The sequence below is a fragment of the Hydra vulgaris genome, chromosome 15, assembly GCF_038396675.1.
Source record: "Hydra vulgaris chromosome 15, alternate assembly HydraT2T_AEP".
NCBI lineage: Eukaryota > Metazoa > Cnidaria > Hydrozoa > Anthoathecata > Hydridae > Hydra > Hydra vulgaris.
The window spans coordinates 33,825,379-33,852,500 of record NC_088934.1 but is presented as its reverse complement, the minus strand read 5'-3'; the positions used below and the strand labels follow the sequence as shown (position 1 = coordinate 33,852,500).

Here is a 27,122-nt window from a genome sequence, read left to right as displayed (position 1 = left end):
AGCCAGCAAAATATGTCCCAACGAAAAATTTCTCAGATTTTCAATGTGTCCCAGTCATCATTGTACAAGACTCCGACTAGAACAGCCAAATTGGAAAGTTACAAATCTCGTTAACACTCAGGTAGACCTTAAAATGGCGTCAGCAGCAACTGATAGGCGTATCCGAAGAACTGAAATTGCTCATTCAAGCATGTGTTTGGTTGACATTGCTTCCCAAATACCTACTGGAGTGAGCACCCGGACTGTTAGAAGGCGTCTGCTAATTAAATTTAATCTACCCACACAAAAGCCAACCAAGGTCCCTTTTTTTTATGAATCAACCTTCGCTCATTACACGTGTTACATCAAGGTAGTTTGGAGACTCATCAACCAAAGGTACAATGTAAAATATATGACCCCAACAGTCAACCAGGCTCAAAATCCATGGTGTGGGGTGGCTTATTGATGTATTTGGTTTATACCGAAAAATATGGCCAGTAATGGGAAAGTTTACTTGGATGTTTTGAGAGAAAAACTTCACCTATATATGGTAATACACTCCTAAACTCATTTTCAGTATGATGGTGCACCCTGCCACCAGACAACAGCTGTCAAATGCTGAATGGAAGACGAGGGAGTCCTGTTGCTTGGTCCATGGTCTTGTTCAAATCCGAACTTAAACCCGATTAAAAACAAGTGGACAATTATGAAGCAGATGGTTAGTAAAGAACATCCAACGTCAAAAAAAAACTTTTTTAATTGATCTGATTAATAGTTTTCTTTTAGATCCTTTTAAAATTGACTCAAAGAGGAGTTCATAGTTTTTGTAATTAGTTTCATTACAAAGAATTTTTTTTTAAGAAATTTGCTGGTTGTTTTTTTTTTAAGATTTAAAAATACCCTTAGTTATCCATGGGTTTAATAACGTTTTTGATTTAACCAAATTTGAACCTTAAGGAAATGCCTTAAAATAATATTTATAATATTTTGATATAAATATACCGTAGACTTTATCAGCGTTAAGATTCAGTAAAAGGCCATCCCTGTTAATACTTGATAAAAGGTTATAAAAATATTTAATTGAAGAGTCGTTTATTAATCTTGTTATTATTTTTTTATTTTTTTTGGAAATCACCTTTATTACATTTTTGTGCAATAATTAATATGGGAAAATGACCAGAAATATTTGTTTTCATTATTGCTGTTTTTATCTTTATATTTATAAAGTTTTTATCTTTATATTTATAAAGTCATAATAATTTCATCAACTAAAGTTTCACTTTTTCTAGGTATGCGCGTAGGTTAATTGATGATTGGTATATAACTATTTTCAAAAATGACTTTTTATTTGTGTCATAACCCAAAATATTGAAGTTCAAGTCACCAACCAGATAAACTGTTTGTTTATTTTAAATCGAATTATTTTTAATAACGCTTTTAACGTGGTCTTCAAACAGTTTAATTGAACCTGAAAATGGTCTGTATAAAACATGAACAATAATTTTTTTTGAGGTTTTATTAACAATTTCAACGCACAAAGACTCATAACCAATAATGGTTATATATAACCACTATTGATTATGAGTCTTTGTGCGTTGAAATCGTTAATAAAACCTCAAAAAAGATTATTGTCCATGCTTTATACAAACCATTTTCAGGTTTAAGTATACTTAAATCTGACTTAACTACACAAACACCCACCTACCTTGCTCTTGGTCCTAATTTGGTGAATCATTTTTAGAGTTTTTCTCAATATTTTTGTCATCACACCCGGTCTCGCTGAAACAAATAATTTGAAAATTCATATTAATTTATATAAAAAATTGTTTTTAATGAAATAAAATTTTTTGAATGCTTCTAATATTACCACGAAGAATATTTTTGATATTTTTTTGAATTTACATTGTAATATAATGGGTTAATATTTTTTACTTAATTATTATTATTATAAAAGTTAATATCAGGATAAGAATAATTTTTTTAAATTATCGATTTTTTAGTTCGTAATGAATTAAACTCATTTTAAATAAGAGTATTAATAAGAAAAATATGTAATATAATTTTTAAGCGCTGATTTGCTAATTCCTAAATTCTTTAACAATAAGTTTGTCATAAATAATAATTGAATATTTACCATTATTTTTGTGTAATTTCTATATTCATAAAAATTAATATAATTAATTTTTTTTTGATATCTTTATTAACATTTTCTAAGATTTTCATACGTTCACATACTCTTTTAAAACCCCCTTTTAAATTTCCATTTTCCGTTTATAACAGTTTATAACAGTTCGCACTTTTCTTTTGAACTATTTGCTTCTTTCAATAATGAGTCAACTCTATCATTTGTTTAATTTAGGTCGCCAGATATAAGTTTTAAATGGCGTTCTGTTGTTTTTAAAATATTTTGTGAATGATTTCACGAACCATATTTATTGAAATACCTGATTTATCTGCTTCGATACAAATGTCGTTTTTTTTTCTTGAAATCACTATTATTATTTTTCTTATCCATTGTAATGAATAATTAAATATACTGATTTATAATAGAATATATTTTTTACTTAACTTTCTTTTTTTTTACTGGTATGCTATGAATAGCTTTAAAGCCACGTGGAATAAGATCACACGTGATAAAATTGATGAATTTATCGAGCCTTCATCAGGTGCTTTATCATCGGTATCATATTCTTCCGATTGAATTTTATTGTCATCAGAACATTTTTATCATTCTGTTTGATTTTATTTTCTTGGCCTTCTTCCTCACCTTTAGGACAATACCGATTGTTTTTTAACAGAAAAAAAAACAATAAGTATTGTCCTAAAAGTTCAAATAATTTCATTTATTCTTCAATTATATAAAGTAAAAAATAATAAACTAATAAAACTAATAAAAAAATAACTTCATATAAATAAACTAATAAAGAAATAACTTCATATAAATAAACTAATAAAAAAATAACTTCATATAAATAAACTAATAAAAAAATAACTTCATATAAATAAACAATTAAAAAAATAACTTCATATAAATAAACTAATAAAAAAATAACTTCATATAAATAAACTAATAAAGAAATAACTTCATATAAATAAACTAATAAAAAAATAACTTCATATAAATAAACTAATAAAAAAATAACTTCATATAAATAAACAATTAAAAAAATAACTTCATATAAATAAACTAATAAAGAAATAACTTCATATAAACAAACAAATAAAAAAATAACTTCATATAAATAAACTAATAAAAAAATAAATATAAAGTAAAAAATAAAAGTTCAAATAATTTCAGTTACAGTAAACTCCCGGTTATTCAAACCTCAAAGGGGAACAAGAAATTATTTCAAATAACCAAAAGTTCAAATAACTGTAAAATCTTCTTTAAAGTGAACTATTTCAAGTTACAATCAAATTTTAACAGAAATAGAGAGTGAAAAAGAAGAAAAACTTTAGAATAAGTCTTTACCTTCAAAAAACAAATTTAAAATTAAAAAAAGTTATAATAAAAATGACAATTTTTTTGAAAAAATCGTCCATTTTCGATTGCTTTTTTGCTTCTAAAGAATGTTTATCAAACATTTTTGATACCAGGCTTAGCGGTTGTCGGATTTCAACGCCATTATTTCAAAAAGAGACGAACATTCAATTAACCCTATTGACGTTCAATATTTAATAATTTTGGCTTTTTGGTAGGCAAATTGTTTTATTCTTTATCTATCTCCTTATCTACCTAATCACAATTGTTGATTAAAATGAAATCCAGAATTTCTCGATATGTGATAGCAATTGCTTCGCTTGTACAAATATCAAAATCTATGTTTATCTTCAACATTAATTTATGTATCTTCTATGTAATATTCAACAGCAAAATATTTGTCTACTAAACCACGTGATCAAAACTCATTGACGCTCTCTTCAAGCAGTTCGAAAGGATCATCTTCACCATTTCTACTTGCAAACTATATTTCATGCGAGATGTCTGCCTTTCTAAAACAATTCATTACAGTGTTTGTCGATACAGCATTCCATGAATTGACCAACATGCTCATAGCTTCAGGAATGTTGATATTTGTGGTCGTTTTACCAGCATCGATGAATTTGATCTGACGCCTCACAACATTCGTGCGATAAAAAACCTTAAATGGCCTTATGACTTTCTGGTCCATTGGTTGAGTTTTGGAGGTTGTGTTTGGTGATAAAAATACTAATTCAATTGCTTTAAGATGTTTTAGGTCATCAATTAGGATGATTTGGGCAGTTATCTATGATAAGAGCAACTTTCTACCCTCAGCATTAACCTTCTTAGGACGTTCTAAGAGATGGTTAACAAATGTTGCGTTGTGAATTGTCGTTCAAATTATCATGATTATGGTGAAGTATCTACAATAGAGTTTTCGTTTCCAAAAAATGAAGACTAAAAAAAGAAGAAAAAAAATTAGATTAAATTTGTAAATAGAAAAGATTAGACACCTACTAGTTTTTCCTTTTTTATGCGTCAAACATTTTGAAAAAAAATATTATAGTAAAGCTAACACAGATCAACGTTTTAGGTTGATAAAAAAATAAAACCTATTCCACCTACATTTAATTAAACAAATTTGACTAAAGAAGGTTCATCACAACTTATAAAATATTCTATTTCATTAGAAAAATCACCAACTAAACGAATGTTTTAGCAAAATCAATATGGTCAGTTTTTATTAAATGATTTAATTAATAACTTTGCCGATATTACTGAAAATCTTGCTTATGGTAGTTTTTCATTCTTCAAGTATGATGGTTGTGTAATTTTTTATAAATTGAGTCGTAATATTATTTATTCCAGAAGTTTTATCTATTCAAGAAGTTACAGAAGTTGCATTTCATTGTCAATGAGATGCATGTTAAATTATTTTACAAAGATTCACCTCTGCCATTGCCTCAGCGGTTTCGTCAAAGAGGAGATTGTCGTTTATCTTGTAAAAGTATGCTTCATAATTTTGCTAACTACATTAAATCACAAGACAAACAACTTTCACCTGTATTGAGCAAATTAAATATATAAAGAAACCTATTTATTCAGCCAATATTATTAAGTATTCACTAAGATTAAAATATACTTTTATACTGTCATACCAATTTTTGCGTAAAGAATTGTCTTAATCATCATTATCATTACTTAATCATCATTATCATTACTTAATCATCATTACCGTTACTTAAAAAATAACTAGTGGAAAATATATGGAAATTTTTAAGAAAAGTACGACTGGTTCCTTCAAAAAAAAAAAAAGAGGTTCTCAAAACTAAAATATACCCGACTGAATGGTGTTAAATACTCGACTAGCCGACTAAATTAGTAAAAAACCGACTATAACTTGGAAATCACCTTCTTTGGGGAGGAGGGAAGAGTTATTATCAAATAAATTACCTAAAATTATAAATTTTAGGTAATTTATTTTATTTTAGGTAATGCAGTCATTAATAATCAATAATGTGTGTATGTATATATATATATATATATATATATATATATATATATATATATATATATATATATATATATATATATATATATGTAAAGAAAATACAATGTTTACGCATACAAATACTGAGAATTACACAGTACTTTCAGCTATTGAGGTATCTATCAAACAAATTAACATAGGAATATATTAAGCTATCGTATTTGCTAGATAGTTGATAACCTGAGTAATGAAAAAAATAATGTTTAAGAGGTACACCTATTTAAATTGTAGAGCATCGCTGAAACGACTAAGAGTTAACGTATTTTCCCTTTTCTAGCTTTCGGTGATGCAAAAATTATCAATAATTTTATCAAATTTAATTTTGGAAGACATTTTATGTTCAATAGATAAAATGGCCATAACGTGTGTGTAATTGATTCGTAGAATTTTGTTAAAATCTTGTTATTCTTAAAAAATTTTGAAAAACTCGTAAAAGAAAGACAAAGTATTCATTCCAATAAAAGATTTTTATTCATATACAAGTTTACAAGTTACTTTTGAACAGATAATAAACCATTGCGATAAGCTTTGTCAACAGGAGCACGGAAAAGTTAGTAGACATTTTCGGAGCATGCTTTACAAGCTTATTCATGATTTGACATACTCTTGATTTTAATTGATCAACATTCTCTAGTTGAAAGGAATCAGCAAACACTTGCCTTTTGATTTCAGCATGAAGGAGCTCGATAGGCCGACATTGAGGGACATTTTCGGGGTTATTTTGTTTCAAACCGAATGGAATTTGTTTGTTGTTTAAATACTTAACTACTTTTGAAGAATAATGTGACGAAGCTTTGTCTGGCCAAAAGATGCAAGCTTTATAAGGGCAGTGCTTCTCAATGTAGGGGATTAGTCTTCGTTGAAGGCATTCAAATTTGTACATCTGGACATCTATGGCCATTTCCTGGTTCCAGATAAGTAATTAGAAACACCATGATCACAAAATGCATACCAAACACCTACTTTAAAGGGAAACTTGATGCGACCTGAGAAGCGAATCTCCTTTGGAGTTGTTGAGACATCTTTAGCATAAAAAGTTTTACTTGAAAACTTGGCCCCATCATTCTGTGTTACATATGTTTCATCATCCATTATGATAATCGGAAGTCCACCTGCTCCCTTTGTTAAATGTCAATAAAGTTGTCCAAAGGCTTTTCTTAGCTGGATGGTAAAATGGCGCTGGTTTTCGCTTGTGACAATAAACACTATGCCTGTTCAAAGTATTTAAGACAGTTTTGTGGCAAACATTGTATTTTGGGGCAGCTCTTCTTAAACTTTTTTTTTTGTGTTGTTAAATTCAGGTATAAGACCTCCAAATGCAGCACCAGTGAAAACTACATTAATACATTGTTTTATAATACAGTAAAACTGTATTATAAAACAATGTACCCAAATGATGCTAAACAGAAAAACGACAATTACAAGCGTGAGTCACCTGTATATTATATAACACAATTTCTATTTTTAGACATGATTTATTCTAAACATATTTGCATGCTAACATTATTCTACGAATCAATTACACGCACGTTATTAGATAAACGTTTTTGTCTTTTCGTTGAGCGTAGATAGCTTTTTATAAATTTTAACTTTAAGAAGCTCCTTTCACTACTGGCTACTGATACAGTTATTGTTTAAACAAATTCTGATGGCCACAAAAAGATCAGGTACACTTTCTTGCAGGCACTATTTGATAATCCAAGACAAGACTTCTTAAATACTTCAATTCTTTAAATCTTGGTGTTTGTTTGGAACACTGTCATATGACGTTGCAGACGATTCACTTCAATTGACATTTCCGATGAATTTAGCTCATTGTAAGCTTTGCACATATGCTCAATCTGGCGTTTGATAAATTCATTATTTTCCCCACTCAGCCATAATACACCCTTAAGAAGCTTTAAATTCCACAATGTTGAGTATATTTGCTAAATCTAAGGCTTTCTCCTCAATGGTATGTCCACCAGTCAGTACATTTTGTTCACGGCGTTCATAAATCATTTATATACAGCTTTCTCAACGGAAACAAACTTAACTTTTGTCTCTTTCTCCAAATTGAGCAGACTCATACTTTCTGATTATATCTTCTTTATGCTTAATCCAGTAAGTTAAAGTGTTTTGAGGAACACTAAACTTTTTGGCAACATTTTTTTAGTAATTTCTTTTTCTAAATTTAAAGGATCAAAATTTTTTAAGTTTAAACATTTTAATTATTCTAATCCAAATATTTTTTTAAGTTAATATTTAATGAAATGAATGAGAGTTACCTAAATAAATACTTTTGTTTTATGAATGAAATAACACTACAGCCAAAAAAAATCTGTATTTAATCACGTCTTTTGCTCAAAGTAAACAAAAACACTATAAGAATCCGTAAAAATAAAAAAAAAACTACCATAAAAAAAAACCTACCATAAAAAGCAACAAAAAAAATCATGTAGTCGAGTTAAAATCGATGTTGAAAAAACACGACAGAAAAAAAACTTTTTGCAACTCTTGTCCACGTAACACCAACATTATCTCTGCGTTACACAAATTAACGTAAAATGTAGATAATTTAACCAACGCAACGCAAAACGTATTTTGCTAACGTATGGTTGAACCAGCCAACAAAAATCCAATGCAGTTGTGCCAACCAGCACAAAATTATTTTTGCTTTTGTTTTTAGATATATATTCACCGAAGGTAACCCATTACTAGAATTGATAACATTCAGTTTAAACTTTGAGTTAGTCGTACAAACATCCATTACTATAGTATTAAATGAAATATTTTACTGCCCTGGCTATTCTACATTTGTCGATGCGAATGTTTTTGGTACAAACAACATTAATCCAGACTTAATTCAATGGCTATTCACAAATAATAATATTACCTGGTACGATGTTATTACTATGCCGGAGAGCTTTTTTGTGTCTGCTACAGGCTTGACGATAAAAATCTCAAAAATAACAAAAGTAACATCCCTTAAAGTGAAAGCCACAGTTTCATCTGGTGATATTGAATCTATCCAAAACATAAAGTTTCTTGGTAAGCTCACTCATTTACATTTAACAACAAAACTGTTTTATGTTTTTGTTGATGTAAAAGTATCGTTTTTTCCCGCTTAGATACGCCATATTTATATCAAGATACTAACACTATTGAAGGAACCATTGGAAAAGATATTACTTTAAAAGTGAAACATAGACCTAACTCAGTCATAAGGTGGCTATTTGGATACCGATTACTTGAAAAGAACAATATATATTCATTCTCAAAATTCACTATTGACAGTCAATTCTCAATGACATTATTAAAAATTGTAAATTTGGATAAAAGCGTTGAAGGAATTTACTCGGCTGAAGCAACTGAAAATAAATGTTCGTCATCCGTTAGTTTTTACCTGACTGTTACAAGTTAAATGTTGCAAACAGTTAATGATAATTATATATATGCATATATATATATATATATATATATATATATATATATATATATATATATATATATATATATATATATATATATATATATATATATATATAAAACATTTATAAACATTATATAAATTTATATTCATTACTAGCGTTTAATGGTTGCGTAATTCGAAATTTTAACCATTACAACCTTTTGCAAAAGTTTTGTTTATACTTTTACTTTTACGTAAAATATATTGAAACATTATAATCTTAAACAATATTAAAAACTTAAAATTGTTATGCTTATATTTTAATTGTTAAATGTGAGATATCTGAAGAATATTGCGGTTTTTGGCGTAAAAAACTGTTGTGTTTATACTCCTGATATAATATAAAATTCTTTTAGAAGACCTAAAAAATTTTAAAAGCGTATGCAACGATAAATATGTACAGCTATATTACATAGTTGTACAGATATTGCCTATATATATCATACATATGTATGCATTTCTTTAAATCTTTTTTATTTAAACCGTCCCTACTCATAGCACACAGTGTTATAAAATGGGTTCTAATCTTGACTTTCTGACCCGAGAAAACCCTGTTGTGGAATGATAGCCCACACTATGGGGATCACTTGGATATAAGTATTAAAATCAGATTACAACGTCCTGGCAAGTTATTGACAGGGCCGTACCGAACGACAAAGACGTGGGGAGGGGGGGTGAAAATGAAAAAACCAAATTTTACCGACAAGATTTTTTTTTTTTTTTTTTTTGTAGGCCAAATTTCAGTTTTAACCGACATAAACCATAATTTTCGAGTTTTCCGTCAAAAACCGACAGAATATAGTACAAAATATAGGTTATTCCAATAAATATGAACTAGGGAAACAAAAAGACATATTCTGAGAGTTTATCGTGTATCTAAAATGAAAATTATGCTTTAAAATAAATATTCTAATACAAGAAAAAATCATTCTAAAATGGCTCTTTTCACAAGCAATGTTTACTATTAAAGTCCACAAGGCAGCATTGCAACTTTTTACTGTACTCAGGATGATGGTTAGGTCGTTTGTACCTTTGCCAATGCACTTGAAAGTTGTGATGCATTGCCTCTGTTGCTTGTTCTGAGTAAAGTCCGAGAGCTTGGCCGTGTTTGTCAATGAAATCTTTTACATGAAAAAATACAGCATGAACCTTGGGTGTCACAGAAACATTTTGCAGTGCCACATAAGCCACTCTGAAAGCTTCAATTTTTTGTACATAACTTGGATCAAGAACGCATCCAAAACAGGCAGACACTACTGCATTGAATTTTCGAAATACATCAACTAATGGTATTGCAGCATAGCATGAGTGTTTCTCGACAATAGATTGAAGAAGATCAATATTTTTTAGCAGCTTCCTGCACTCATTTCCTGCAAAATGCCCTCCATGATAAGGCTGTTGTTTAATGTGCAGTGAATCAGTCCAAAGAGTTCCTTGAGGGAAAACTTTTAGTAGGGCAGCAAAGAGATGATTGAAAACACCAATAAGGAGATGCAACTCCATTGGCGGTATGAAGTCCAAAACTAATGTGCCACCAGCAAGATCAAATACAGGAGAATGAACAACATTCATGTAATTACGAGCTCTTTTGATGTTTGATCCTGCTGCATTGAAAAGTGAGACATTCTGATCAAGAGATTGGAAAGTTCTTAATTTTCCTTGATTTAAAAGGTCCTTTGCACTTGACTCACACCAGGTGCAGGGGTGTACACTTGAGTGTGCTTGGAGACCACAAATTATATTTGCCAGTTTTAGGTCACAGGACAAAACAAAATCTTGGTCTCTCATATTGATCAATTCGAAAATTTGAGACACATTTGAGTAGTTTTCTTGCAGGTCCTCAGAGACAGCAATAATAAGTTGCCGCTTAACTCCAGTGTCCTTGAAAACCTTGTTTGTGCAATTGAGTTTTGCTAGGGGAGTGTTAGGTTCACGATTTAATTCAATAATTCCAAGGCTTACTTTCAGGAATCCTCCCCCACCGTCAATTCCAACTTTCACAATATGATTGTTTGATGTGCTTCTCATAGAAATGAGTTCATTTTTAAGCTCTTTGAAGTCCTTGCAATGAATGACAATCCTTCCACATCCAGCATGATCTTTAATCAATGAACTCGTGAAATGGTGAGAAAGCTGCTTACTAACTGCATCAAATTTTACAGCATAGTTTTTCTCAACAATATGTTGTGAAGTTGACTGATTAATTGTAGCAGCTAGTCTCTTGATGCCATTGTTTGAAAGCCCTGTGTTTGCCTGAACTTGAACAAGTTCTTTTATACTAATTGATGGGTTTGGAGGAAATAGTTTTCTAGCTGATAAGGAACCTAAAATAAATGCAGATATTGTTTAATTTCGAAATTTCTAAAATACCTTTTCATGAAAGTTAAACTTTTACCTGGCATTATTGGAAGCATTCTTCCACCTTGTGGTTGACTCAATCGAACAGTGCCATGTGGAGAAGAATCCTTACTTGAAACAACAAGAGCAGCAACTCGTTCAGATGCAACAGGATCCTTGGTTGCAACAGCAACAAGGTTATTTCGCAAAGTGCCCTTTGTGCAATGATGAGGTAATCCTCTTCCAATAATTGAAAAACAGTCAGAGCATCGTTTTTGGACAGTTGAAGATGGAGTATTTTGTGCTGAGCTCTGCAAAAGCTGAGTTTTCTGTTGACCATTATTTCTCAGTTTTCCAACAGAACAAATCAAACAGTCACATTGTGTCTCAACGCCGTTAATGCAAGTTCTCAAACTTTTTTGTCTTGTTTGTTCTCGGTGATAACAAACATATTTTTTTTTCGGTCTGCAAAATTTGTTTATAAGCAATATCATATGTTAAGTTTTAAAAGATATGTTAAGTTTAAACAATATCTATATATATTGTTTAAGACTTAACATATCTTTTGCGATGGAATAAGAAAATATATATATATTTTCTACAAAAAAATAAAAAATATATATATTCAAATAAAATATATATATTAATCTATGATAATTTAAAGACCGGAATTTTCATAAAATAGTTTTATGGCATTATAAAATAGGGATGGCTCACATCACAGTATTGTTTGAATTTTGAGCTTAGACTTTTAAATAAACCTTAAGAGGTTTAACTTTAAAAGTCTAACTAGTCGTATGTCAATTTGTGTGTTCTTCACACTCATATTAATAAAAACTTTCATATAAAATGAAAAAAACAGATTTTAAACTTGAAATAACTAATTTTTTTCAACCTTTAATATGTTTGCAGACATTTGACTGGTTAGAAATTAAACATATAACTTAAAACTTGTTTGAAAAAGTTGTTTTCTCAGTTTAATGTTTTATCTTCATTGAGAGCAGCACTATTTTATACCAAAATATGGTCCATCAACTATAAAGCAAAATTTTATACCTAAACTTGAGTAATTTATAAAAAATTTAACTTTATTTGATTTTAGACAAACTAAAGCGCTAGGAGAAAAAAATTTTTTTTTTCTAAAAATTATTCGGGTTAAAAAAATGCAGTGAAATATAACCTTTTTATAAAAATGCAAAATTCGTGTATTTTCCAGTACATGCATTAACCGCGTTGAGTGTGTCTCTAGTTTGAGGTCGAATTTTTATAGTCTCAAAATTGTTAAGTGATGGGAGATTGATGTGTTCTCCAGAATCCTTTCTTCTTAAACAAGAACGACACTTTTCACAAATTCCAAGTGGAACTTTGTCATTACTAAAATCGATCCTCTCATTGAGTATTGTTTGGCATTTTTCTTTTAGGAAAGGTGTCAGTTCCCTCTGACATTTACTGAAGCAAAGAAAACAGACAGTTTTCCTGCAGTCTTGGTGGTTTTTTGCTGTATTCGGCATTTTTTTGTAAAATTAGATGTGCGCAGTTTTGCTCTCGTGAATAAAGTAAATAAATCATGCCTTTTCCCGAAATTTTTATTTTCCCGAAATTTTCCCGAAATTCAAAAACTGTCTTATTTTCACAGTTAAAAATAATTTTTATGAAAAGTTAAACAGAAAAACAGAAGAATAAAAAAATATTATATTTGTTTGGTAATAAAGGAAGCTTATCTTCTTGATATCTTTTAATTTTTCAACTTTTTTTTATGTTTTCATAAAACATAATGCTCTTTATGCTACAGTATGTTTGTTTACTTGAAATTAAAATTATATCTTACTGTAAAAATGCAAAACAAGCTGTTTTTTTCGAATGTGTGTGTAATCAATAAATTCAGAAAATTTAAACATCAATAACTTGCCAGGACGTTGTAATCTGATTTTAATACTTATATCTAAGTGATCCCCATAGTGTGGGCTATCATTCCACAAAAGGGTTTTCTCGGGTCAGAAAGTCAATGTTAGAACCCATTTTATAACACTGTGAGCAGCGCTACTCATGACTATGCCCTGGGTTTTATGAAAGCTCTCGGCGGCCCTGGTCCAAAGTCAACACAATTTAATTTTACAAATTTTAAAAGAAATCTTTAAAGAGTTTAATATATATATAAATAATAAAAAATAGCTAATAGCAAAAAGTTATTAATAATAGTTTACAATAATTAAACCGGAAAAAAGTTTTAGTTTTTTTAAAAACATTATTCGATGGTTTTAGAAGGTCTTCTTTTTTAAAGTATATTTAAGGGTTATTCGATTTAGTATTAGAAACTTAGTAGAAAATGACTTTAAAAAAGATAATGTGGGATATGATTTTTTTCATATTTTATTTTATTTTAATTGCTGCTGAAATAAATCGTTTTGAATCTGATTACAGAAACAGGGTATTTAATTCTAAGACATCTCGAGAAAGTATTGTATCTTCTTTTCAAAAAGATTGGAGATGTAAGGTTACATTTAACGCATTTACTTGTATATTAAGAGTTTTAGTATTTTAATTATCATTTATTAATATTTAAAAAAAGGGCTAAATAAAATCTTTCTAAAGAAGCTCTCATTTGAGAAAAATTGTTAATTTCATGTTAAAATACCAAATAAAATATAAAAGATTAACTTACAATTTCCTAATACGCTAATTTTGACTCAAAGCCTATGCCAAAGCGAACTATGCTAATTAATTGAAAAAGATTTTTAGTTTATTATTTAAGTCTCTCGAGTTAAAAAGATTTTTAGTTAATAAATTCTGAAATAACTCAGCAAATGTTATAGCGGGCTTTCAGTGGACCTATATAGACATTTTGAGAGGAAAACTGGGAAACTCAACTTTTAAGTGATATTTTTAAAAGTAATTTTACGACTTTCAAACATTTTTAACGTCAATAACAAATTTAAAAATACGCGCGAAATTAAATGTGAAAGCTGTAACAACTGAGAATCCGATGTAAAAGAGTACAGTAACATGAAATATTGTTGTATGACAGCTATTAATAGTTTTTGAAGAATTATTGTCTCTTTATAATATATCTACACAATTAGTGTAGATAGTTCTTAAATTGGTTGATTGAATCAGCTTCTAATAGAAGCGGACTCAATCGATCAATTCAAGAACAAATTAAATGATCGAATCTATAATTTTGTTTGTCAAGCTATTCCGTGGATCGATTACTCTGTTGGAGAAACTTAAATCTAGACTTGCTTTTACAGAGAGGGTTTGTTAAAAATGTATTTGTGATGAAATTTTAATATTACATTTTTGGGAATCCAATTAACAATATCATGATCATTTTCAATTTTGAATTGCTGCACCAAATCACTTCGCTGCAAACGCCCCTGCAATGTAGGTATGTGTGTAAAAGTTTCCAAATGTTTAAATACTTAGAAAGATTTTTTATTTAGTATTACAATGGTGTAAATTTTATCAAAATTAGATGATTCTATAAAAAGTTATGAACATTTAAGTAATAAAATTTGAGTACAATGATTACTTAAGAAAACTCCGACCAATTTTAGAGTTTTTTACAGTTTTTTCGCATTGTTATTTCTTATCTAAATAAAGCTGATCGTGTTTAGATTTTTACACCAGCATATCATTATTGTCTTACATATTATCTATTAAAAAATCTAAGCCAGATCAGCTTGGCTTCATAGTTATCTGGTAATTTTTAAAATATCAGTATAAGCTAAAATTTGGTACCCCAGTAGATTTTTACTTGAGGAATCCAGAACTAACACCATCAAAACTTGATTGTCTCAGGAAATGCCTCATTTATCCAATTTTATTCGAAATTATTGACTTGTTAATTCATGATTTTTGGAGGTAAAATAAAGATTGTGGCCCAAAATCCAGCGTAAAAAGTTAAATTGTATAACATTATTTTATCTTAGGTCTACTAAAAAAAGTTAAATTCATAAATTGTCTCTAATACTTGATCAAAATTTGCGTTTAAAAACTGTCTTTTTAAAAAAATTTAAATTTTGTAACAAAAGCAATTGAAATGTTTTTTAAAACATTTTTTTGTATAAAACATCAAATAGTGTTATTTATTGACTAGTTAAGGATGTTTATAGTCATAGGCCAAGGGAGGGCCAGGGAGGCCTCTGACCAAATCCGCCCTGCCCAAATCTTCCTGAATTTTTTTAAATACATAAAATGATATTATAATAAATAATTATTAAAATTCAATTTAAAAACATAATTTTTTTTAGTTTAGGTTTGAGAAACAATTTTTTTCATTATTTCAATTCAAATCTATGAATGCTTACCTCTAATTATATCAAAAACAAGCAAAAATTTTGTTTTGTTCTTTTATAAAATACAAACAAGTAAAGGTTGTTCTTTACTTGTTTGTATTTTCTTTAACAAAAGAAATAAAAAGCCCCATTTCAAACAACAACATTAACAATGGCCATGATCTAGACATTTTAATGTATGAAACAAAACAAAAAAGTTTCAAAGACTGACTGTTATTGCCATAAGGTGCAAATGTTAATACTCGAACTAAAATCATAGACACATACAAAGATATCAAGCTACTTTAAAGTATCTGAGTATCTTGTTTGAACTGCAAGAAAAGTTAAAAATGAGCATGGAATTCTATCATTGCCCGAAAAAAAAATTGGCAACCCACTTTCACCAGAAACAGCTAATTTAGTGATTAACTTTTATCAAAGTAATGAATTTCAAGAATAGTGCCAGGAAAAAAAGATTTTGTAAGTGTTATGAAAAACCAACATGTTCAAAAAAGATTGTTGCTACTCAGTCTTAATGAACTACATGTTGCATTTAAAAAAGATTTTAATGTTCAAGTCAGTTTGTCAAAGTTTTGTTCACTTAAACTTAAATGGTGAATTACAACTAATGGATCAGGTACTAATAATGTATGTGTATCCATACATCAACAAAATACAAAATTTCTCATTTATGCTATTATGTGGAATAAAAGTTACAAAAATTTCATGGCATTGATTGTTAGCTCGCTTGAAAATGCAGAATGTATGTTGCATCGATGTAACCATTGCCCTGGTATTGAATCAATAAAAGTTTTTTAGTGCAGGAGTTTATGGACCATGAGCACAAAGAAGATGTAGCATTCAAGCAATGGCAGAGTACCAATCATACAACACTACTATTACAATCGCCACTACATGAATTTAATGATTTATTATGTGACAGCATTGGCAACCTTACTACTCATTCATATATTGCAAAAACACCAAGTAGATACTTGAAAAACTGCAATGAAAATCTTAACCAAAACGAATGCCTACTTTTAGGAGATTTTGCTGAAAATTATCATTATGTTGTTCAGGATGAGATTCAAAGTTATCACTGGAGCAAAAGTCAATGTTCTTTATTTTATAGAGAAAAAAGTTCTCAAGCATAATTCTTTTTGTTACCTTTCAGAAGATGTTGATCATGCCACAGGATTTATTTACAAGAATTAGGAAGGTATAACTAGATATATCAAAGAAAATCTACCTGATGTATCAAGTGTGAAATACTTTTCCAATGGTTGTGTCGTACAATTTAAAAATTTTAAAAACTTTATCAATCTTTGTCATCACAGTAAAGACTTTGATTTAAATGCTGAATGGGTATTTTTTGCTACCAGTCATGGTAAATCCTGCTGTGATGATATTGGTGGGACTGTTAAAAGATTAGGATGTCAAGAAAAGTCTGAAACAAATTACTACTGGGCAGATTTTAGATGTTAATTGAATGTATTTCCTTTGTAAAGCTAAGATAAATGGAATTTGTTTTAAATTATTTTCTTAAGATAAAATCGTCCAAACACTAGCACAATTAGAAAAAAGATATTTAGGTGGAAGAACAGTTTCTGGCACAAAGGCAGATCATCATTTTGTTCCAATTGCTGAAACACTATAAGTTATAAAAAAACAAGTATTGATACGTGTATTGAAATATTTGATATCATTCCAAAAAGCAAACATAATAAAGAGATTTCATTAAACATTAAAAAAATGGATTGTATTGCATGTTTTTATGATGGATTTTGGTGGGTAGGGATTGCTGAAGATGTAAGTGTGCTTGATACATAAGTCAGATTCATGCATCCACATGGTCCAGGTAAAAACTTCTTTTTGCCAATGAGAAATGACGAGTGTTGGGTGCTCAGTTCAGAAGTTACATGCATAATATCTACACCCACAACAATATCAGGTCGTATGTACAACAAATCTGATTTAGAATTAAAGAATATAAGCAGTTACAAAAAAAAAAAATACATTTAAAATAATTATGTAATTTTATTTACCTATTTTGCATTTAGAATTTGTCTTTCTTCCTTTCTTTTTTTCACATCCTTGGATGGAAGGCTGAGAAGGAGGGGGGTTTAAATAAATCCCACTGTCTTACCTTATTATATCAATGACTATATTAGTATTAATCTACTAAATAATACCATAAAGATATTGATTGTTAAAATGTTTCAAAAAACATTTCATTATCTTTGCTTTCAAAATTTATGATTTTTAAAATCGTGAAAACATCTTAATTTTGAATGCTTACTTTGAAATAAGGCGTAAGTATTTATCGATTTGAAATAATAAAAATTAATTGTTTCTCAAACTTAAACTAAAAAAAAATTATGTTTTTAAATTGAATTTTAATAATTATTTTTATATCATTTTGTGTATTTAAAAAAAAAAAAATCCAGGGAGATTGGGGTAGGTGGGGGGCGGGGTGGAGTTGGTCAGAGGCCTTTAGCCCTCCCTTGGCCCATGACTATAAACATCCTAAACTAGTCAATAAATAAGACTATTTGATGTCTTATTCAAATGTTTTAAAAAACATTTCAATTGCTTTCGTTACAAAATTTAAATTTTTCTAAAAAGACACAATTTTTTAACGCAAATTTTGATCAAGAATTAGTGAGACAATTGATGAATCTAATTTTTTTCAGTAGACCTAACATAAAATAATGATATACAATTAAACTTCTTACTCAGGAAATTGGGCCACAGTGTTTACTTTACCTCCAAAAATCATGAATTTATAAGTCAATAGTTTTGAACAAAATTAGATAAATGAGGCATTTCCTGAGACAATCAAGTCTTGATGGTGTTAGTTTTGGATTCCTCAAGTGAAAATCTTTTGGGATACCAAATTTTAGGAAATTTCTTTAAGCCATTATGAAGATACTATATGTCAAAGTTGCTTTGTAGTCGCTTCAAATAATCACTAAAATGCTGAGTCAGCATTACTTTAACTGACGATATCTCTGGAACCCATGTGTATTTTTAACTAAATTTTTTGCAGTTATTATTTTTTTACTATGGACTGCAAGTAAGGTAGAAATTAATTAATTCTGAGGCGTAATGGTGTCATGGTCTGGTGGAGGATTTCATATGGAATGACCCTATACTTAGTAGTGTTTAAATGTCTTGAATATGTTGAATATTTTTATCAATCAAAATAATATATTTTCTATTTTTGTTAAAATGTTGCTTTATCTGATAGCTATGAAATGTGATGTATTTTTGAATACCCTCCACAGAAAACTTTAGGAAATCATTTACATCTTATGCATCAAATGGTTCGAATTGCTTTTTACTTTTTCTTTTTGTATTCAAAATATATGATTCCAATTTATTTTTTAAATTAATTTTATCTTTTATCTAAAACTTGGACTGAACTAGTTCTCTTAAATTACTTTTTATTTTTAAAATAAATATCACTTATTATTATTATTTATTTTTAAATATCACTTAATATAGTTGCATCATTAATAGTTGCAGCAAAATGTCCATTAACATCAATAATAAAACCATTTGCATTTTTTATCAAGACCAGTCTTTAACCAAAAGAAATAAATTGCAAGAACTTGTTCTTTCAAGTGATTGAATAAATTTTATATTATTTTTAATTCTGTAAAATCTGTATTTTGGAAACAAAACTCACTTGTTACATTATTTATATCAATAAATTTTGCAAATATAGATGCTGTTTTTAAATCTCTTTATCAAAAACTTTTAAATAAGTCTAACATTATTGTTTTGTTTTTGTTATGTTTACGGAGTTCTTACAATTGACATATTATCTAAATATTTATCTTTAAGCCACTTACTATCTGTCAAATGAAACTGACAACACCGACTATCAGTTGGTATAAATATGTTTGTTTTAATAGAAAAATCGATTATCCTTTCATTTGTTATTTTGCTAAATTGAGTCGAATCAGGCTTACATTTATAAATAAAACAGATACAATTGTACTTTCTTCAATAGATTGAAATAATCATCGTCGTCATCAACATAATTGTACTCTCCAGAATCATTATCAATATTTGTAGAATTAAAATCTTCATAATTTTCTAGAACAATATAAGGATTTGATTCATTATTAAAATATCTTTAACAAGTGTGCTATTAAAAACAGAGGCGATTTTACAGGGGTGTTCCACCACCCCCCTAAGGAAATAGTTTGACAAACACAACAATATCTATTTCCAAATACCATTTTGTAAAATTATTATCTTGTTTTGTTTTTTTCATTTTTAGTAATGTAAAAAGGAGATAATATTTAATTGTCTCCTTTAAATGTAACAGAGCTTTAGTTTTTGATTATTTATTTTTTAATTGATTATTTTTACAAAAATAATACGTCAAATTAACATATTTGCAATACTTTTTCAATTTTTTTTTTGTAAAAAACCTCAAACAATTTCTTTAAAAACCTTTTTTTTTGGAGAAAGGGGTGTTTTAAGGGAGTTGAAATTATTTTTCAAATTTTAAATAATAAATAAAAAATAAAAATAAAAAAAACAAAAAAATGAGTAGCCTCCTCGACTGTAGTGGCCCCCCTCGGGCCTTGGGGAGGTGAATAATCTAAAAAAAAAAAAAAAAAAAAAAATGTAGTTTTATATTGTTTTCAAACATCCTTGAACGTAATTATATGTTTTAGAAAAAAAATGGGCCAAAATGTATGTAAGTTGGACATACTCCTTTGTACCAAATTTAGACATGAAATATAAAACTTCTTTTTTTCAGATAAATTTATAAGAAATGTAAAAAAAAGAGGAATTGTGGTTATGAAAATAGATGTTTTCATTTTGAAGAGTTTAGCTGCCTAATAGAAAGAAGTCCAAAGATGTGTATCATCTCCTTAAAGCATTGATCTCGGATCGTCTTGTTAAAGCATTGATCTTGGATCATCTTGTTAAAGCTCTGTGTTCTGAATCAAAACTTTGCAATGATACCTAAGATAAAATTAATCTAATATATACAGGGCTCAATTTAATGGTTGGACGTTGCTGCCCCCTGGACTATTTTTGAGATTTGATATATGGGGGAAACTAACCATTGTTCATTTTTACTGAAAAAATCAACAATGGTTTGTTGCCCTTTAGCAGGTTTCAAGAATGGTCCAAGAGACGACGATGTCCAACCTTTTTATTGAGCCCTGTATATATAGGGAAAAGATAAAAGAAAAATTATAGTTATAATCATAGTTCAATCATGTGAAATTGGTGGCGAAATATCCATGAGCAAACTAATAAATTAAATTAAACTAACTTTTAACTTCTCTAAATCACATTCAATATAACAAAAGCATTTTACTTGAATTAAAATACAAAATATACTTACATAATATACTTATTATGCAATCATATTATCATTGTTCTATATATTTAAGTAACACATAATTGCAGTTGATTTACTGTATACTGACTTACTTAAGTTTAAAACATATATTAACTCTAAGCACCTATAACATTTAGAGTTATAAGGCTATATACTCTAAACAATGTCTAACAACAAAAGTGTATAAATATATTATCAGCATTAATATACCCTATGATTTATCAACTCGCACACATCACACCCATGTTACAATTTATTCATGGTAATGTCTAATCACCACATGATATCTGCAGACAGTTGTTATTTATTCATCTCATACTTAAAAGCATTCTCATCCTCACACTCATTTGGTTTAAAGTAAGAAATGATATATACATGTTGTTGTTTTTTTTAATCTAAGAAATTGGCCATAGTAGATTTTCTGACTGTTAGTGGCAGAATCATACCCTATGTGGCAGATATTTTATCCAATAACATCACCAAAAAGAATGTCCTTAATATCTGCAGCCTTTTTATTTTCTAGATCAGAAAACAGTAGTTTTATTTGCTGAGGTACACAAAAAAAGAAAAACATTTTGAAAATCTTTTCAAAATGTTTTTCTTTTTTTTGAAATTTTTTTCCTTTTTTTGAAGCTTGCCAGCCATTCGTTTAATCAATTCTATCTTCAATTTCTCGTATTTTTGTATGTTTGCAAATCACTTTTTCCTTGCAGTGGAGATGCCCCATAATATCAACTTGTTTCAAACATCAATAGGTTTTTCATAGAGATAATCATTGGTTTTATTTTTGCATGCACACAGTTTTGCTGACAAGAAACAAATTGTAGCATTTGGAGTTTTTTGCTTTGCAGCACTAAACATACCCGTAAGTTCTTCTGAGTCAATGTTGTGAAGTTGTGCTGATAATGTCTGGGCTTTAAGTTTTTCAGTTGTATTCAAGTTAAACAGTCGCTGGTATTGCTGGTCAATGACGTTAACAACAGCACTCAAACAGCAGGCTAATGTGTCTCTCATTTCATCAGTCCTTGGAGAAAAGTTAAATAAAATCAAACACCGGATCATTAATACAATCACTAAAAGTCTGTTGTTCGGTTTAATAAAGAAAGTGCATTCTTCTGGCTCTCAACAAGAATGTTGCAAACATCTTTAACCACTTCTACAGCAGACAAATAGTCAAATCCCTGACTTTGTGTAGCATAGAAATTGGTTATCCAAGGACCAGTTCATAATTTTCCTATTAAACCTATTGCACACAGCTTGTGCATACCTGAAAATAAATATATGAATGTGAAAAAAAAAAAACCACATAGAAAGATTAATAGCTATTATCTGATAAATTGATAAATTAAGACTCCACTCGTGTGAAAAAAGATGTGTAGTCGATTTCCCCTGTAGCGTGGTAGTAGTCCTCTGGGAAGCTTGTTGTTATCTAAAAATATAACAAAACCCTTCAGGTCACCTATAAATAAGAAAACACAATGTATATACATATATACCCTGTATAGAAGTCTTTTGCAAACTTGAATATATACATATATTTATATATACACCTTTGCCATTCTTGTAACGGAGTTTGTTAAGCTGAACAGCAATGTTAGCAGCAACACAGTCTTTACCAAAAAGATTCCCTTGTGAAGTTTCTAATGCTTTAAACGATGACTTACAAGCACTGGTCATTGTGTCTAATGGGTGAAGATGACAGTTAAGTTTATTTAATGATTTTTTCCAAAAATTGTTTAACTTAGTTACTGTTGCATGGTTTGTGACATCTCAGCAGTCTGTATGTCTGAAATAAACCAAGTTCTTGCATCATCTGTTCCACAATTGTGCGGTGTGGAATATCACTGAAGCGATATCCTGTGGATTCTCCAAATTTATGGAGTAGCAGTAGCACACTGTGAGAAGAAACATGACACGTAAGCATGTCATTTATTAGAGTGCTAATACTTGATGAGTAAATTTTGTAATGCCTTGAGTTTTGTTCTTAATTCAAAATTACACTTTTACATTTTCTTTTTGACAATTTAAAACTCGAAGTTCAATTGCTGCACATAAAATCAAATAATGTAAATAAATTTTTCTACAGAATATAACAACAAGGCTTACATTAAAAGAAAATTACATCAAATTCGTAAGTTTTAAGAGTTAAAAAGAAATCTAATCTTTTTGCTAAATGTTGTAAATGTTAAGTTTGTAATTCTAAAACTGCTCATTATTAATTTTAAACCATGGCCTACTTTAATTATACGGTCCGATATTTTGCATTTTAAAGAAAAAAATAGAAGGCCAATTTTCTCAAAAAGTGTTTTTAAAGAAGCAGCTTTGAAAGTTCAAAAAGATGGTTAACAAATGCTGCGTTGTAAATTGTCGTTTAAATTATCATAATTAAGTATCTAAAGTAGTATTTTCGTTTCCAAAAAATGAAAAGTTAAAAAAAAATTGGATTAAATTTGTAAATAGAAAAGATTGGACACCTACTAATTCTTCCGTTATATGCATCAAACACTTTGAAAAAAAATATTTTAAGAAAGGTAACACGAAACAACGTTTTAGATTAATAAAAAAACTATAGCCTATTCCAACTATTTTTGATTGCACAAATTTGACTGAAGAAGGTTCATCACAACTTATAAAATCTTCTAATTCGTTAAGAAAATCACCAACTAAAAGAATATTTCAGCCAGATCAATATGAACAGTTTTTATTGAATGATTTGATTAGTAGCTTTGACGATATTACTGAAAGTCTTGCTCCAGATGGTTTTTCATTCTTGAAGTATCATGATTATGTAATTTTTTATAAATTGAGTCATAGTACTTTATCTATTCCAGAAGTTACAGAGTGCATTCGTGTAAACAATGAGATGCATGTTAAATTATTTTACGAAGGTTCACCTCTGCCATTGCCTCAGTGGTTTCGTCAAGGAAGAGATTGTCGTTTATCTTGTAAAAGTATGCTTCAAAATTTTCCTACCTACATTAAATCACAAGCCGAACAATTTTCATCTGTATTGACTGAATTACAGCAAATTAAATATATGAAAAAACCTATTTATTCAGCCAATATTATAAAATATTCACTGATACTACAATATACTTCTATGCAGTCATACCAACTTTTTTGTGAAGGATTGCCTTTACCATCTTTATCATTACTTAAAAAAATAACTAGTGGAAATATTGATGTTCTAAGTTGTGCAAAACGTTTAAAATTAGAAGGTAAGATATCTCAAGACATTTGCTTGATTTTTGATGAAATGTACTTGCAAAAATGTAAGGAGTATTTTGCTGGAGAGATGATTGGTAGTGATGAGTCTGGAGAAATGTAAAAGGGAATAGTTTGTTTTATGATAGTTGGCCTGAAACAAAACATTCCATATGTGATTAAAACGTCTCCTGAAAAAAAAATCAATGCTGAATGGTTGAAAGAAGAAATTTTTGAATGTCTTCGTATTTTAACTGAATGTGAATTTAATGTTAGAGTTATTGTGTGTGACGACCATTCCTCTACTGTTTCTTGTTTTAAAAAAATTCTTTGTGCATCGAATCAACAAGCCGAAGATTTGTTTTTTATTTACAATCTAAAAAAAATTTACCTTTGTTTTGATGTTGTACATCTTATTAAAAACATCAGAAATAATTTGTTAAATTGCAAAAGATTTTTATTTCCAGATTTTAACTTTAATTGATTTAAAGATCCTATAATTGTATGTGGGAGAGAAATTAAATGGAGCACCTTTCATAATATTTATGAAAAAGACATTGCTCTTGATGCTGGCTTGCGTAAAGCACCAAAAATAACAATGAAAGTATTACCAAAAATAACAATGAAAGAAGTTTTCAAATAATTTACCTTTTTGAATATTTTCTAAATGGCTTAGGTCTGGTGTAAAAAACATTCTAAAAAACATTCCAATATAACATAACTTTAAAAGTTTTCCAAAAAAACTAAGTAAATTAGATAGTTAAGCAGCTGTAACTTTATGTAATCATGATACTTTTTTGTATTTTGTTCTATGCTTATTTAATTAATACCATATCATTTTGGAGCCATGCGGTTACTAAGGTCAATATTTTTACAATACCAGTATTAAAAAGTTATCTATTAATGAGAAATATGCTATGCCTTTTAAACCATCATATGTTCTTTGTACATCAGTATTTTCAGTCTTATTTCGAATGATATTAGTGACAATTTTGGTATTATTTTTAAAAATGTTAGAAGAAGTTTTTTCAAGTATTATTATAACTTGAATCTTCCGTGAGTTTATTAATATAGAAATCAATATTTTCAATTTTAGTATTATCCATGAGAAGTATAATTGGATCAAATAATGAGGTATTAAAACAAATATAATCTGATAAAACAAAGGCAGTTCTTTGTGAGTATTTATAACATAAATGTTGACAGTCAAATGATTCGCATTCAAATTTTAATTCCATTTGTACAAAATAAACACATTACAACTAAACAGCCATTTCTTAAAAGTGTTATTTCAATTTTTAAACAATGATACATCTGTTAAAAAATAGTTTAGTTCTGGATATGCTGGTATAGCAATTGTCATCTTTTATTTAGGACTCAGTTAATTTAAAAAAATGATTACACTTTGTAACGTTCTGTGCAAGAAAGAGCCTAAATCTTTTCTTTTATAGTTTTCATTGTATTTAGTATTTTATCATTATTGTGTTTTAAAAAACACAAAAGTGAAAGTAGCTAAACACAAAAGTGAAAGTGAACCCAGTACACAATCTACTAGAACTAACAGGACAACTTCAATGTTCTATTTTAGGAATAAATTAATCAAAAAGTAAAGCAACTGATCTCATGTAGTCAATATATAATTTTATACTCATAGATTTAATGCATGTAACATTTAACCAGGTAACTATTTTATTTTGCAACTTTGTAGCATTTTTTATGTTTTTTCAGGAAGACGCAGTTCCCTTCCTTTTAAATGGTCACAATATCTGTAAACGATATCTTCACTAATTTTCTTATTGTAAAGCATATTGTTTGATAACCATTCAGCTGTAATTTTCGGTATTTTAAGAGATACTTCATTAAAAATAGATGTTTGCTATTTAATAACAATATTCAATAGCCTATTAGGCTTCTTTTTTTCTTTTACCTTTAAAAAACGTAAATACATTTGCATTTTCTTTCACAATTTCTTGAAAGTATCTTTTTAATCATTTAGGTTTTTAATCATGATGAATTAAGAGCTAATAGTAGCAACAACAGTATTGTTTAGTTGATTTTTTTTATAACAAAGTAACCATCTTTACTTTTTTCCCAACATCGAATTAATTTCGAGACCAGGCCTCTGAAATGAATTTGGCTAATAAGTTGATTTAGTCAAAATATCAGAATAATTTATTTTTTTGAAATAAATAATAACAAAAAGTAATAAAGTAATTTATATTTCCTTTCTATTTTTTAATACAATATTATTTAAATAATAATGGAGCAAAACAACATAAGAAAAGGGCTGTTTCGACAATGGAACAATCTATTTCCAGGTCTTAATTAAAAAAAGACTGTCTTGATAATTTGCTATCACTGTCACAAAATGACTTTCAATTCGAATCTCTTTTCCCAAGAAAAATATCCAGGGGTATGATAGTACAAGTATGTAGGGATATATTAAAGTTGGTTTTGAAATCTTTTATCATCGTCTGTGAAAGAAAAATGTAATTAAAATTTTTTTTTGGCCTATTGAAAAGATTATTGATCAAATAAAATAAAACATTTTTTACATAAAAGTTGTTTATTTTTGTCACATAAGTTACTAACAGAGATAAGCAACTTATTGAAGTAAGAGTTCCTAAGCTCTTTATTAATTTTGGAATTCCGGGAAAGGCCTGCAAACAGTTTCATTGTGCCTTTTGAGCAAAATACAAGTGCAAAACTAAAATGCCGAATCAAGCAAAAACTTGATGACAACAGAAAACTATCTGTTTTCTCTGTTTGAAAAAAGCTAACAGGCAACTGACTGATTTTATAATTTATCACTGTCAAGAAGTTTTTGGTCAAGCTATCAACTTTGAAGATCAAAGAGTCCCAATTGGTATCTGCAAAAACTGTTGAGTAGGCCTTAGAAAAAAAGACAATAGTGAAGATGTTCAACTTCCCTCACTGCCTGACTACCGAAGCATAAAGATTTCTCCTGCAACAAGAAAATCACCATATGA

General features: G+C 28.8%; 2 protein-coding genes across 6 annotated transcripts in view; both read left to right on the top strand.

Moving 5' to 3' along the window:
* The window catches only part of LOC124814686 (uncharacterized), a 34,755-nt gene extending 25,810 nt beyond the window's left edge, over positions 1–8,945 (top strand). Inside the window, exons 6-7 of the mRNA XM_065820266.1 lie at positions 8,161–8,522; positions 8,603–8,945. Coding sequence (XP_065676338.1) covers positions 8,161–8,522; positions 8,603–8,895 — 655 coding nt within the window. The 3' untranslated portion in view covers positions 8,896–8,945. The remainder of the gene's footprint in view (positions 1–8,160; positions 8,523–8,602) is intronic.
* A 4,595-nt stretch (positions 8,946–13,540) lies between these two features.
* The window catches only part of LOC105843411 (uncharacterized), an 86,747-nt gene continuing 73,165 nt past the window's right edge, over positions 13,541–27,122 (top strand). Inside the window, exon 1 of one of the 5 annotated variants that reach the window (XM_065818680.1) lies at positions 13,541–13,769. In XM_065818680.1, coding sequence (XP_065674752.1) covers positions 13,607–13,769 — 163 coding nt within the window. In that variant the 5' untranslated portion in view covers positions 13,541–13,606. Of the gene's footprint in view, positions 13,770–14,232; positions 14,666–27,122 lie in introns of those variants that run through there. The other 4 variants (XM_065818684.1, XM_065818681.1, XM_065818685.1 and 1 more) reach the window with 4 other exon arrangements.